The sequence below is a fragment of the Pituophis catenifer genome, unplaced genomic scaffold, assembly GCF_029215685.1.
Source record: "Pituophis catenifer annectens isolate HBS135680 unplaced genomic scaffold, rPitCat1.0.hap2 SCAF_10, whole genome shotgun sequence".
Classification (NCBI taxonomy): domain Eukaryota; kingdom Metazoa; phylum Chordata; class Lepidosauria; order Squamata; family Colubridae; genus Pituophis; species Pituophis catenifer.
This window is the reverse complement of record NW_027256890.1, coordinates 30,578,467-30,593,421: the sequence shown is the minus strand read 5'-3', so window position 1 is coordinate 30,593,421 and position 14,955 is coordinate 30,578,467. Positions and strand designations below refer to the sequence as shown.

The window sequence follows — 14,955 nt, the reverse complement described above, 5'->3', positions numbered from 1 at the left end:
TACTCTTATGGAGTCCTTGGCTTACAACCGTTCTTTTAGTGCTGGTTCAAATTACAACAGCACTGAACAAATTATTTTTCACACTTATGACCATTCTGGCATCTCCACGGTCATATGATCAGAATTTGGACCTTTGGCAAGTGACTCACATTTATGACAGTCGCCGTGTCCCAGGAGTCATGTGATCCCCTTTTGCGGCCTTCTGACAAGCAAAGCCAAGGGGGAAACCTGATTCACTTAACAACCATGTTACTAATTTAGGAATTGCAGTGATTCACTTAACAACTGGCAACAAAAATGTTGGGCTCAGTTGTGGTCGTAAATCGAGGACTACTTGTATATATGATTTTTTGGGGGGGTCCAGTTTCTGCACTGCCCATCATCACTGAAGTGTTGTAGTAGTTTTGGTAAAACTCTCCAACGATACAAAAGCTGCAGTTGAAAACAAAGTTTTTTTTAAAAAAAGCCAAACAGGTTTGTTTTTTTAAAAAAGGTAAAAGGGACAATTGCAGAGTTGAAAGGAGAGGAAGCTCCTTCTTCCCCAACCCCCCCCCCCATGGCTTGCAGGGCCCCCTTGGGCCCCCAGACAGCTGGCAGAGTTGAGTCTTCATGCTCTTGGGGAAGGTCAGGAGGTTGGGGGCTGCCTCGTCTCTGGGGCTGGGCTACCTAGACGTACAGCCACAATTCAGCTCAAGAGGCTTGGCAACTGGCATGTACTTATGACGGTTGCAGTGTCCCGAGGTCCCATGACCCCTTTTCTGACTTTCTGACCAGCAAAGATGATGGGGATGTGAGGGATCTCACAAAGATCGATGGTTCGTTGAGGCCACTTCCAAGAAAAGGCAGCACGCAAGGATGCAATCACGTTGAATCTTTATTTAGAAGTAAAGTAGAGTAAAATGAGTTCCCTGGCATGGAGGCATCCATGCCTGGATTGAGCCCATGGTTCAGTCCTGTAGGAAGTTAGAACAAGAGCCAAAGAGCAGCCCCTGTGCAGGGATTCTTATAGGGGCCCCTGGCCTCTCCCTTACCAAAGTGTGAGGGGGCCGGAGGGCCATTAACTCTCCCCAATGGGGCTGCAGGGGCCGGAGCCCTTTGGCCCACCAGTGGGATCAAAGGTGCCTCTTTGCTCCCATCTGGTGGCCTTTTAAGAAACTGCCATGGCTGGCACAAAACACCTAACAATTCCCCTTCTTGCCAGCCAATGACAGGTGCCAGTGAGTATGAGTGAGGGGGTGAGCAGGTGTCATAGACATGCAGATGCATCGTTTACAGGAGCAAACACAAACGCTTACACAGAAGGTTGTGTCGGTCAATGGGCACAGGTTTTGTGAACAGATCAGCTAACTGGTCGGTTGTATTACAATGTTTGATGTGTACAAACCCCATTCTGGCAAGCTACCTGACATTCTTGTAGCGGATGTCTATGTGGCGTGACCTAGAGCCCACCGTGTACGCCCCCGAGATTCCAATTGCGGCCGTGTTATCTTCTTGAATTTGGATGGGCAGAGTAGGAGGTGCCCAGATGCTCGTTACCAGAGCATTGAACCAAATCAAGTCATTTGTTGTGTCCGATAGGCTGGCATATTCTGCCTCGGCCGTGGAGCAAGAATCAATTTTTTGCTGCCTAACATGCCAATGGATAGGACAGCCATTTAGCAGTATGAGGAAACCAGAGGTGCTCCGTCTACTCTTGGTGTCACCAGCCCAGTCTGCGTCCGAGTAAGCGGAGAGCTGGGCCGGCTTCCCCTTCTCTGGTTCCAGCATAAAGAGGGCATTGGCCGTGCCCCTGAGGTACCTAAGTACCCTCTTGACAGCATTCCAGTGGAATTCCTTTGGGTTTTCCACATGCCTGGACAATAGATTTACAGCTAAAGCTATGTCAGGCCTGCTCCAATTGCTAATGTATAGCAAGGAGCCAATCACAGATCTATATAATTTATTATCTGTGAACTCAGGGCTGTCCTTGTCATTATGGCCATAGTAGTCACTTTGCATGGGGCTATGCGTTGAGTTAGACTCCACCATTTTGCATTTGGCCAACAACTCCTCAATTTTTTTGGGGGGGGATAATGCAAATCCCTTTTTAGTGGCCAAGATATGTACGCCCAGGTACCTGTCAACCCGCCCCAAGGACTTCAGAGTAAACTTTTCCCCCAGGGCCTTGGCAAATTCATCACACCTTTCCTTGCCAGGCCCTACATATAGGAGGTCGTCCATGTAGACCAAAACCCATTCTGTATCACCTTTGGTGTCACGTGTGAAAACACACTCATCTGCATGAGATGCCCTGAAGCCAATTTGCTCTAAACCCTTTTTAAGGCAATCGTACCAGAGTTTCCCCGACTGCTTGAGGCCATATAGTCCCTTTTGGAGCAACCATGTCTTTCCCCCCTCCTGCTGGTAACCAGGAGGGGCCCTCACGTAGATCTGCCGGTCCAAGTTGGCGTGGAGGTAGGACGTCTGGATGTCAAATTGGTAGACTTTCTTCCCCACAGCAGCTGCAGTTACGAGGGCGGCCTTGACACTTTCTGCCCGGACAGTCAGAGAATAGGTTTCTATGTAGTCCTCCATGTAGCGTTGGGCGAACCCCTGTGCTACCAAGCAGGCCTTGTACAGGTAGTGGCCACTGGCAAGTGGTTTGGCCTTGAAAACCCACCTTCTGCCAATGACCTTCTTCTCTTTTGGTGGTTGCCTGGGGGTGAAGATCTTGAGCTTTCTCAGGCTCTCCATCTCCTGTTCCATCGCGAGCTGCCACTTCTCCTGTTCTTCGATGGGCAGCTCCGGGATGTCAGAGAAAGTCTTTGGGATGACCACGACGCTGTTGACAGACACAACGTGACTAATGTCAATTCTCTTCGGTGGGACCCCCTTGTTGGACCTCTTTGACCTTCTGACCTCCTGCCAGTCACCACCCTTTTCTTCTGCAGGTTTCTCGCCGACTGCTGTTCACGACCAGGATGTGGAGGCCCTCGGTCCCAGGTGTTGGGCATCATGGGCCTCTAAAGCATCGCTGGACCTGACCTCTTCATCCTGTTCCTTGATCTCGTCGGTGGCAGGGTCTGTGGTTATCTCGGGCAGTGTCATGGTTGGTGCAGCCTTACTGTGCCGGTTGATGTATGGGCCCAGATCATTTGAGTGGATCTGGGTCCAATTGGAGTCTTCTTCGAAGGAGGCAGATTGGGAGGTCACAGTCCTGCCCCCTTCTCCCAGGAATTGGTAGGCCTTGGAGCCAAGGGCATAGCCCAAGAACCTCAGTCTCTGGGAGACGGATCTCCCCTTCTTCCACAGCTGCTTGGGGATGTGCACCCAAGCGTAGGAGCCAAATACACGCAAATGCCCCAAACATGGCTTCCTACTGTGGACCAGAAAGTATGGGGTCTGGTTCACAACGCTGCTCCAGGTGTGGTTCAGGGTGTAATTGGCCTAGTGTAGTGTACTGCTTCCGCCCAGTATGATTCTGCAACCCCAGCATCTGCAATCAGACTACGCACCATAGTCTGCAGGACACCATTTCATTTTTCAACCACACCGTTCTGCGCAGGAGTAAAAGGCACTGTACGAAAATGGTGTATGCCCTTATGCTTTACCCAGTCCTGGAACTTTCAGGACATAAACTCGGCCCCATGGTCGCTCTGCAGCTGTGCGATCTTGGTCTTGTACTGAGTTTCCACGTAGTTGTACAGTGATTTTATGGCATCAAAGACTTCAGACTTTTCTGTGAGGGTATACACATGGCCGTACCTCGAGAAGTCGTCGACAGCAGTGAGGAAATACTGCCTTTTCCCTAGGGATGATGTAAATGGCCCAACCAAATCAACATGTACTAATTGATATGGGTATTGGATTTTACGTAGTCACACCTTAGGTATTGGGGCTGCCTTCCTCTTTGCCCTCTTACAGATGGTGCAGTCCAGAAATACCTCACAATTCTGGAGGTGAATCCCCTCAGCAAATTCCCCCATCTTTTTGATCACTGGGAAGCTGGCATGGCCTAACCTCCGATGTAAGAGGTGGGCACATTTGGTATGAAGTGGCTTCCCCACTGACACCCCCTTGGCTCCGGTTGTCTTGGGAGGTGCTGACACCTTAGGCCCTTCTTTGGGCTTACCTGCCTTAGGTGCCTGCTGAGGCTCGGATTTCTTGCCCGCATTGGCCTTGGAAGGCCGTGGGGCTGGCTGAGGCGGTATGGGCACAACTGCTTCAGCCTTGCGCCCCTTTGACAGCCTGGGGGCTGGCTGTGGGGCCTCTCTCTCTCTCTGCGCACAGGACCCTTCTGGAGTGGCACCCCGTGAGCTGTCTCCTGTAGCTGGGTACTTGGGGGAGAAATATGGCAAACCATTTATAATGGTAACACTCCCTATGACCTTTTTGTCTCCAGTGACATGACCTCCCCCTTTGCAAAACAATACCTCCACCCTGCCATCATCACATAACCTGGCCTAAATCTTCCCCCTTTTAAATGTGGAAATTTTAAATTTGTTTAATTATAGGGTTATGGGTAAGGCGTTTTAAATTGGGGAGCCATTTTGGATTTAATTTTTCTTTTAAATGTATTTTAATGTTTATATTATATGTTTTTTAATTTTGGCTGTTCACCGCCCCGAGTCCTTCGGGAGAGGGGGCGGTATAAAAATTTAATAAATAAATAAATAAATAAACAAAACTTGATTATACTCAGTAGGTTATTGGCAATAGAGGGAGCATGCAACACACCTTCAACATTGCCCAGCCCTGGTACAGAGACAGTGCCCTCCCCAACAAACAAAGCATTGTTACCATTAGCAACCTTGATGGAGGAGTTAATTCTCCTTAACCTCTTAAAGCCTTGCTTCATGTTAGCAATGTGAGATGAAGCCCCAGAGTCCAGTAACCAGAGGCCAGTAGGGCCATCAGCCCTTGTGGTGGGGGTTAGGTAAGTAGTACACACAAAATTGCCCTTAGCACCACCTTTGCCCCCGCCAGGCCCCCTTCTCTGCCCCCTTCCCCTTCCTTGATTGAAACCATGCTTAGGTCCTTGCTGGTAATGGGGGCAGTCCTTCTTCAGATGCTCCTCAGAGCCACAGATGAAACACTTGGGTAGAGCGTTAACCTGCTCTGAACTCTGGTGCCTCCTATTGATGCGCTGAGTTGCGGCCCTGGTGTATTCTCCTGCATCTTTACACCTCCTGTCTTCCTCATTGAACCTCCCTGTGAGGTAGGACAGAGTCATGGCTTCCTTCCTGGTTCCCTCTAGTGAGACAATAAAATTGCCCCAACTTTTGTCCAGGGATGCCAGAATAACAGCAATCATGTTGGCCTCAGTCACGGGGTAGTCCCTGAGCACCAGTTCTGCCCTGAGTGCCTTCAACTTTCCCAGATTTCAGCTTGGTGTTATAGAACTCCGATGTAAGCCTTGTGGTGGAGCCCAAGCTATCACTATTAAATAGGCTATATAACAACCCCCAAATCTCACCAGCCGTGAGCCCATCTGGAATGCTGGGGTAAAATTTAGCATCCAGTGAGCTCAGTAGAGCGGTATAGGCTTTCCTGTGGTACCACTCTTCTTGAGGCCCCAAGGGAAAGGTGGGGGGTCTAAAACCATTTCTAGGGTTCCTTCTTTTAAGAGACATATCTCTTTATTCCATATGTTGAAGTTCTCACCCTCCAGATGTAATTTCTCAAAATTATTCGGGAGTGCAGAGGTAGACGAGTAAATAGGAGTAGAAAATACAGTAGTATTTTGCTGTCCGTGGTACCTTTGCTTGGGTTCCACTGAAGTAAATGGGAGAGGGATCCCTCTGCTGGTGAATGTAGGTATTTTTCTCTGATTATTTTTCTCTTTTTCAGCTGGAGTGAACTGAGCATGCTCAGAGCTCATTCCAGCCCAAGAGCCGACGGGAGTGAACCTCTCTCTCGGTGCTTCAGGGCCAGGCCTGAGCCCAGGCCTGTGGAGCTCTGAAGATTCTTCTGGAAGCCCTCCCAGTACTGGAACACTTATCAGGGGGTGAAGGCTGCAGGATGGGGCCAGAAAAGCCCCTGGAGGGGCCCACCGCTGGTCCTGAAGACTCCGGAGGAGGCAGCCATCGTCGGAGGTGGGAGGCTCGGCTGGAGGCCCCCTGAAGTCATCGAGGTGAGTCCTCCATTGCCTCGGTGGGGGTGTTGGGAAGGCTGGAGCCCCCAGGGGTTCTTCTGAGACTCTCTGGAGGTGCGGGTCACACTGGACTGGATGCCCCCCCTCGTTGGTCTCCTGGGGGTAGTGAGGGGGGCTGGCTACCCCCGACATCAAGGTTGTGTTGGTCGTGGTTTCCAGGGCCATGACCAGGGCTTGGATTGTGGCTCTGATGCCCGCTGCAGCAGGTGCAGCTGGGCAGACTTCGAGGCTTGCCTGTGGGGGGGCTGACAGTTTACATGCTGCTTCAGCTGGCTGCCATTGGTTGCTGGCCCCGGAAGCTACAGAATTTTCCCGCCAAAAGCTCCGGGGCCCCGGGGGCCCCCAGGGTAGCCGGCGCCATGTTAGGGAGCCTCCTGGGCACTGGGGAAGGACTTACCCGGTGTCCAGAGGCCCCCAGCACTGGTGTCCCACATGGCTGGGTTCCTGGTGTCCCTCGGGTTGCTAGGAGTGTTCATAGCCTCTCTCTGCATTCCTCGCCAGTGAGCCGATCTAAGCTGGGGGTGGCCACCTCCCCGGCCACCTCCCCAGTGTCCTGGCAGTCCAGGGTGGACTGCTGGCCTTCCATGCTTTCCTCTGTGGCTTGCAATCGCAGGGAAGCATGCGAAGGGGTCTCTGGCACTCTGCTCGGACCTCTGGGGGCATAGAGATCATCTGTACCCTCCTCTGGATCGAAGCTAGCGTCTGGGACTGGATGCAAGGCTGCCATTCTTGATTGAAGACTTCTAGTCACAATCGGGGATCTCCTGCCATCCATCTCTTGGGGGTTCTTGCTGGAACCTCCAGGCATCTTGCTTCTGCTGGCTTGGAAGCATTGCCTCAAACCATCCTCTGCTACCACTTTGTGAGGGATCTCATGAAGATCAATGGTTCGTTGAGGGCGCTTCCAAGAAAAGGCAGCATGCAAGGATGCAATCAAGTTGAATCTTTATGTAGAAGTAAAGTAGAGTAAAATGAGTTCCCTGGCATGGAGGCATCCATGCCTGGACTGAGTCCTGTAGGAAGTTAGAACAAGAGCCAAAGAACAGACCCTGTGCAGGGGTTCTTACCAAGATGTGTGAGGGGGCCAGGGGGGCATTAATTCTCCCCAATGGGTGCCTCTTTGCTCCCATCTGGTGGCCTTTTAAGAAATTACCATGGCTGGCACAAAACACCTAACACGAGACTTATTTGTCAGAAGTGTTTTGCCACCTCTTGGATCAATCCAGGGGCCCCCAGCCATTCTCCCTCAGGAAATTCAGCTGGATGGAGCCAGGGAAGAAAGGAGGTCCCTGAGGGGCTGAGGTCCCCTGTGGAAATGGGGAAGCCCCATGACTGAAACAAAGGGTGGGTTTGAAAATAGGGAGTTAAGATGAACATTTTGCCAAGATTTCTGTTTTTGTTTCAAATGATTCCGGTGCTTAAAAGTGATAAACAACTGAAAGTTTGGCAGTCTGGTGTGAATAAGTTTGTCTGGAACGAGAAGAAGCCGAGAGTGAAATTGAAAATTATGCAAGATGTTCCAGAGAGAGGAGGCCTTAAACTCCCAAACCTACAGTTATATTATGATGCAGCAGCTTTAACTTTAACAAGTGATTGGTTTGGAAGTAAAAATACTGGAATACTGAATGCAGAAAGTTTTGATCTTGAATTTGGACGGCATGCTTATTTATTTTATGACGACAAAGTAGATAAAGTATTTAAAAGTCATATACTTAGAGAATCTTTGATGAGAGTTTGGAAGAAGCACCGACTCAAATGGGATTACAAAATACCGTTATGGCTGGATCTTGGTCATACTATGTGGAATACAAATATAATGTCACTCGGGGGGTTTTTATATAAAGAGGTTCTTTTCACAGATGCGGGCAGATGGCAGTTGAAGACATTACAGACACTGTTGGATGAAGGAATTAATTTAACTTGGTTACAATATAATCAACTACAATTGAGATGGAAAGAGGACCAAAAAACTGGTATTATGTTGCATGAGGAAGAATTGGTTAGACATATAAGAGAGAAAGGTCCAATGCATATTAAAAGGCTTTATAATGTTTTGCTAGAAAGGGATTCAGAAACTGAATTAGTTAAAGATTGTATGATTAAGTGGGCACAAAATTTTGAAGAACCAGTGATGTTGGAAACATGGGAAAAAATTTGGGTTCAGAATGTTAAATTTACACAGTCGCAGAACCTGAGGGAAAATTTTTATAAAATGTTTTATAGATGGCATTTAGATCCTAAAAAGTTGTCATGTATGTACCCTAATGTTCAGCCAAAATGTTGGAGATGCGAATGTTTGGATGCTACGTATTATCATGTTTGGTGGACCTGTAGGAAAGTTAAGGCTTTTTGGATAAAAATATGGTGGGTCATGCAGAATGTTTTGAAGAAAAAAATTCAATTCTCTCCACAATTGTTTTTATTGGGTATAGTTAAGGGTTTTACACGGGGTGAAATAAAACTAATATTGTATATGATAACAGCAGCAAGATTGTTGATAGGTAAATATTGGAAGAATGAAGCTTTGCCTACTATCGAGGAATGGACTTTGAAGATGGCTAGTTTTGCAGAGATGGCGAAGATCTCAGCATATTTAAAGGATTGTTTACAAGAGACTTATGAATGGGAATGGAAAAGGTGGATAGAATATGTTCAGAACAAATACCAAACTAGAAAGTATCAAATAGCTTTTATTTGAAAATAATGTATTAGAAATATCTTAATGTAAAGAGACAAAGAGGAAAAATTATATAGGGGGAGGGATGGGTTCAGGTTTATATATCAGTGTTATTAGTTATGAGTACATAATAGGGAAGTCTGGGGGGGAGGATTAGGGAGGGTTAGGGAGGACGGGAAGTTTGGGGAGGGAGGTGGGGGGGTGAAAAAAAGGGGTGAAAATGTAATTGTAAAACTTTTGCAATAAAAAAAAAAGAAAAAAGAAAATAGGGAGTTGGGGCTGAGACGGAAAGATGGAGGGGAGGAAAACCAGGGTAGCAGCCCCCTCAAACACCCAGAGAGAATAGGGAAGGCTCTCTGAGGCCCCAGCATGATCTTTAGCTGTGGAAGCTCCCTCAGCTTCCCTCACAACAGTGTGGTGGAGAAAAGAACAGGGAATACTCCTGAATATTATACAAAGAATCAAGCAGCAAAAGTGGGTTTTATTTGTGATGGGGGGGGGGAGGGCAGATGAGGCAGTTTCTGGGGCAATTGGGATGTGGGAAAGGAAAGAAGGGAGTGGCCACACAGAGTGACATGGACTAGCCCTGTGGCCACCTTTTGAGCCCTCCCCCCAATAGCCAAACTGGTAATCATCTTCAGTGAGTTGCCCACGGAAGCAAGCACCCTTGTCCCAAAGAACCCTCTTGAAAGCCATCAAAGAAGACCACGGACATCTGAAGCGAAGGAACTGGGGAAGGTTCATCAGTCGCATCCATCAGTTGGGTTTGACATGGAGCTGGGATGTCTTGCAGGTGGTCGTGGTCTCCTCTGGGAGGCTGGCAGGAATCGGACCAGCATCCTCCTTCCTCCAGCTGCTAAGTAGAAAGCAAAGTAGAGGTTGAGCTTTAGTAGACAGGATGGATCAGAAGGTAGAGGTCTAGAAAGCAAAGGGAAGGGAAGGGAAGGGAAGGGAAGGGAAGGGAAGGGAAGGGAAGGGAAGAAGGAAGGGGAGAGAGGGAGGAGGGAAAAGGAAAAGTTGGTTTTCACAGGAGGGCTTCCTTAAAATGGTACCTTTTCTGGATTTCACCACCAGAAGAAGCCCCAAACAGCCAAGAAGGAGAAGATTTCCCACTTTGCTAAGGCACAGCAGGGCCCAGAGAGGCAGCCTTGAAGGGTTCTTGGTCTGTCCTGAAAAAGAGTAACAGCCCCTGTTAATCCTTTCAGGAGGCCCCAGAGAATGGAGGTGCTTGTCTGCATTTGCAGCAGAAGAAGCACTAGGCCCAGGCAGATAAGCAGCCCCTGGAATGGGACATATCATTCTGGCTGGCTGGGATGTAGATTTTACTCCCCTTCCACGCCAAACCCTCCTTTATCAACAGGTCATCTTAATGTCTCTGGAACCATTCATCATAACAAGAGCCTTGGTGGCACAGCAGACTAAAGTGCTGTTAAGTAACACCAGCTGCCTGCAATTACTGCGAGTTCAAATCTCACCAGGCTCAAGGTTGACTCAGCCTTCCATCCTTTCGAGGTAGGTAAAATGAGGACCCGGATTGTGGGGGCAATAAGCTGACTTTGTATAAAAAAGAACACTGCTTTGGGGGGGGGGGCAAAAGCCCTACTAAGCAGGTATATACAAAAGTATGAAGGCTATTGCTTAATGCATTGTAAGCCGCCCTGAGTCTCCAGAGAAGGGCGGCATCTAAATCGAACCAACAAATAAATAAATAAATAAATCTGTCTCCAAACTTCCATTTGGCTGCTCGCCCAGCCTTCCACTTGCTCCCCCAGATCACTGTGACTCCAGGGGGGACAGGTTGATCCTCTGCTTCTGCTGGGGCTCGCTGATTCTTCCGTCACTCTCTCCCTCTGGAGCACGGGCTCTTGCTCCAGCTTCTCAGCCCTCTGTTTGGGCCTTCGGCTTGGCTGCCACTGGGAACTCTTGAGAGGAGTCTTCCCTTGGCTTCTCCCGCCCTTCCATTTCTTTGTTGGTTGCCAACATCTTGAAACTGCCAACCTCCTGGTGGGGTCCAAGTGGGCTGCTATTTGGAGAGCTGGTTTGATGTCAACTGTCCAGTGGCAGCGTGGAAGCTTTCTGGAACACTGACATCCACTTGGCAAAGCCAAAAAAAGAAATTCCCGCAACATTATTTTACCAAGAATATAAAACTTTATGGAATAAACCACATTGGCACGGAAGAAGTGAAATCAGCTCTGGGCTTCCCATGCAAAAGCGAGCATAGGTCATCCCCCACTTTTCCCACCGGCCACCCACGGTCCATTACATCCACCAATAACTCCTGTGCATTTTGTTATGGGAACCAGGCAACCGCACTGGGACATCTGCTTGGGGTGGGAGCAGCGTCTCATGGGATGCCATTCCCCCTACCTTTGCATTCCATTCCACCCCCTCCCTTTTCTTTGTCAAGCTGCAAGCAAAGCAGACTATAGGTGGAAGTATAAGTCAGTCTTGACACGCACCCAGACTCCGTCAAGCAACCAGAGCAGGTGTTACCAGGGTGCACCAATCTGTACCCACGGTTACTTGTGCTGACCCCCAGTGGATCAGCTGAAGCTCTTGCACGCTCTTCAAAGGCTGGTCCCAACACAAGTTGGATCAGCATGTGTGACAGTGGCAGGAATTAGTGTGATTGTCACATGAGATGGATGCATGCTAAGCCCTCCTGGGCACAGCTGAACACAAGCCAAGAGTCCATAAGGACCCCTGAATGGCACAGAGGTTAGGGAAGTGTGACCCCATGGAAACAAGATCCCTGAATCTACTGTCACTCAGACTTGCTAGGACTGAGCCTGAGCCTGATCCTTCCCATCCAGACCTTGATAATCCTCTCCAGTTACATGTCACACAATGAGAGTTTGGAGTACTGCCTCAACCCCTTTGAGTCTCACATACATCCCTGAGATTTGGCACCCAGATGTGTGTGTGTGTGTGTGTGTGTGTGTGTGTGTGTGTAAAAGAGTCCTCTCTATTCTTTACTACAATACATTTGTCCATATACTGGAGGGACACTGCCATTCTGGAGGGAAGGGTGGGGCGCTTGGAGGGAAGTTCTGTGATGTGTCTTTTACCTTGCTCCTGGGAATGGGTGGGGGGAGGGATGAGCCTGGGACCATCTGTTTCATCTCAATTCCAGAGGAGCCAGACTGCTGTGCCTGAAACAACTTCTTACCACCTTCTCAGCTCGGAGTTCCCACAACATCTTCACATCTTGGGATTGGCTCCCACTGCACCAGACAATTGGGAGGGTTTTTGAAAAGTGACTTTTAACCTAATGTTTCTGCGTGGGGAGTTCAAATCCTGCAATTCTCCATGTTATCCCTCTCTACCTATATATATAAGGATGTATGTATGTATGTATGTATGTATGTATGTATGTATGTATGTTCAAGCATAACTCTGGAATGCCTTGAGCAATTCCAACCAAACTTAGTACATAGATGACTTGCCCTCTGGAGACAAACACTGTGGGGGTAAGACACCCCTAAAGCCCCTCGGTGTGTGTGTGTGTGTGTTCTAGCATAACCTTCTGGAGACAAACACTGTTTGTTGAATGTGTGCGGCCCCTTTTCATCCCAATTCTCAGCTGCCTCTGTCCTGCTGCAAGCTCAACTGGAGGTGTCCAGAAATCAAGGGGGGAATTTGGCTTTGGAGGCAAGGGTGACCTTCCTGTGTCAGGCAGAGACTGACCCAGAGGCTCTGTCCAAACCCCTTTTTCCCATTGTCTCATTGAGTGAGGTTTGCAAAGCTGATACTAGCCAGGAGAAACATGTAGAATGGAGATCAGGGCAGACTCTGAATGGGGAATGGCCCCCTTTGAGAGGGGGGAGTGTGTGAACATGAAAGAGATCATATAAAAGGCTGTTCCTTCCCGGTCAGAAGACCCATGTGTGAATCTAAGATAATCACAACAATCAACACAGGAAAGGAGAAGAGGGGAAGCTTGGCCAGAAGACCCTCCAATCCCAGACATGAACAGAGATCAATCAGTAATCTGAAGGGGAAATTTAAGAATTGCTGGAAGGAAGGGCAAAGGGGTAATTTGCAACTTCAAGATGCCCAGAGGGGACTTCTGCTGTGGTCAGGAAACACACATTTGGATCATGAGTGGTTAAATGTATAAAGCAATGGAAACAGTCCCACTCAGTGGTCAACCTGTGCCTAAGGAAGTGGACCAATCCACTAGGCTCCGGTCATAGGAGGAGAAGTGGTCGCAATGAGGCTCCTTTTGATTCAACAGTCTCTTTCATGGAGAGAAAAACTTACCAGCACAAACTTCCTTTAAGGTGACTGTCCTGGATGCTATGCTATCCTTGCTTTCTCCCTCGCAGGTGACTATTAGTTCAAGGTCTTGGGAGGTGAGCTCCATCACAGAACTCCCTAAGGTTTCATCCGTGGCATAGAAATCTGAGATCCATCTGAAGTTCACCTCACCTTTCCAGGTCTCTTGAGAGCAAATCAGCTGCCAGGTTCCATTTCCAGCCCCCTTGGAAATGCAGGTCAGTCGTAACTCAGAGTCTGGCAACTTTCCTGAGCAGGAGATGGAGAGACACATCACATTGTGAGAGACCACAAAATCACAGTGAGGCCAGAGAGGAAGGGGAAGCAGCAACGGCATGAGTCAATCCATAGATTTGCTTAGATTAGAGCAAGGAAAATACGTCTCATCCATTTCTGTCACAAGTAAAAACACCACAACAATCCCCCCTCTCACATCATAATGACACATTATGGCCACCATGATACAGGAGGGCAGGCACCCCACACCCCACCCTCTGCCTTCCAGCAAGCCCTCCTTACACCAAACCAGGGATTGAGGGCACGAGGATAACCTTCCAGGCTCAGGGACCCTCAGGGACCCCCTGACTCTTCCCCTAAAGTCTTTGAGGTTCCAACCAGTCCCACCAGATCCACAGACAGACTCCTAAACTGCCTCTCTGGTGATCCCAGTTTCAAAGCACACCAGCCACTCCCTGCTACCCCGTCTGGGAACCCACATGGTCTGGCCAATGCAGCCTATGCCCCTGTGGGAGGGAAGCCTGGAGGAAGCTGTGACGGATCCCCATGGTCCCACTTCCAGAGGGAAGAGCATGCAGGACACGGCTTTAACTCCATTTCTGACCCATCGTAGAAATGCAAGTCCTCAGCCGAACCAAATCTCCTGGTGTGGAAGATGGTGGACAGGGTGGGACAGGGAGCAAAATGGTAGATTTGTGGAGGGGCGGGGGAACATAAGCAAGGCTCGGCCTGATCAAAACATCTTGAACTAATTTGCATTGCAAAAAATGGACAAAGAGCTATCCAAAAATCAGCTCTGGGCTCCCTCCAAAAAGTTCATCTCTGCAGAAACTGGATACCTAAAGATCACCCCTCAAAAGAAAAGCCCCCCACCCTTCTACATCAGCCTGGGCAAAGGAGGGAGGCCAGGAATTTGCTGCCATGGCTGGGATACTTACTACGCACCTGCAGGTTAAAGGACTCCTTTGCAGTTGTGTTTTGTAAAACAATGTCTGCCGTGTATGTGCCAGCATCCTCTTTCTTTAGATTCATGAGAGCTAGTTTTTGGCAGTCCTTAGAGACCCACAATCGGTTTTGATAGGCTGCGTGGGAGCACTGGAGATGACATGGTTCCCGAAAGTTCACCACAGCAATATTTATGGAGTTGTTGCCGATACCTTTACTCCAGTAAATATTTTGATAGGGTGGAGGTTTCATCAATCGGAAAGTGACAGAGTACCCCAGATCACCATACAGTTCTTCTCTTCCACAAACTCCTGCAGGGCCACAGAAAACGTTCAAAGTTGGACCACATGACTTTCCAAGAATCTCATTTCTGACCCTCAGACTCCCAGAAAACCTTTGTGAAGAAAGACTAAATGGCTCCAGGATAGAGGACTGTTGATGCATTGCCCCCCATCTTCACTCATATCTTTAATAAATCGCTAGAGATGTGTTGTGCTCTTTCTTGCTTCAAATGCTCTACTATCATCCCAGTACCGAAGAAACCCTCCATCAAGGAACTGAATGACTTCAGACCAGTTGCTCTGACATCCATAATTATGAAAACGTTTGAAAGGCTTATGCTGGCCCACTTGAAGACCATCAGAGATTTTCTGTTAGACCGCTTGCAATTTGCCTATCGAGC

General features: G+C 48.7%; 2 protein-coding genes across 2 annotated transcripts in view; both read right to left on the bottom strand.

The window, feature by feature from the left end:
* LOC139322429 (maestro heat-like repeat family member 5) overlaps positions 1 to 3,087 on the bottom strand; it is a 32,515-nt gene extending 29,428 nt beyond the window's left edge. The window contains exons 1-2 of the mRNA XM_070951528.1: positions 2,954 to 3,087; positions 2,203 to 2,821 (exon numbers count right to left, since the gene is read on the bottom strand). Of these exons, the coding sequence (XP_070807629.1) occupies positions 2,203 to 2,821; positions 2,954 to 3,087 (753 nt within the window). The remainder of the gene's footprint in view (positions 1 to 2,202; positions 2,822 to 2,953) is intronic.
* Positions 3,088 to 9,553: 6,466 nt separating this feature from the next.
* LOC139322427 (SLAM family member 5-like) lies at positions 9,554 to 14,717 on the bottom strand. The gene is made up of 4 exons (XM_070951527.1): positions 14,267 to 14,717; positions 13,077 to 13,340; positions 9,863 to 9,979; positions 9,554 to 9,666 (listed from the first exon to the last, which is right to left on the bottom strand). The coding sequence occupies exons 1-4, from the start codon at positions 14,715 to 14,717 to the stop codon at positions 9,554 to 9,556; spliced, it is 945 nt and encodes a 314-aa protein (XP_070807628.1).
* Positions 14,718 to 14,955: the final 238 nt, after the last annotated feature.

Coding starts and splice junctions, on each gene's coding strand:
- LOC139322427 (XM_070951527.1), bottom strand. CDS start 14,717: ATGCATCAACAGTCCTCTATCCTGGAGCCATTTAGTCTTTCTTCACAA. Junction 13,341..14,266: donor CTTTAACCTGCAGGTGCGTA/GTAAGTATCCCA, acceptor TCTCCTGCTCAG/GAAAGTTGCCAGACTCTGAG. Junction 9,980..13,076: donor CTTAAAGGAAGTTTGTGCTG/GTAAGTTTTTCT, acceptor ACTCTTTTTCAG/GACAGACCAAGAACCCTTCA.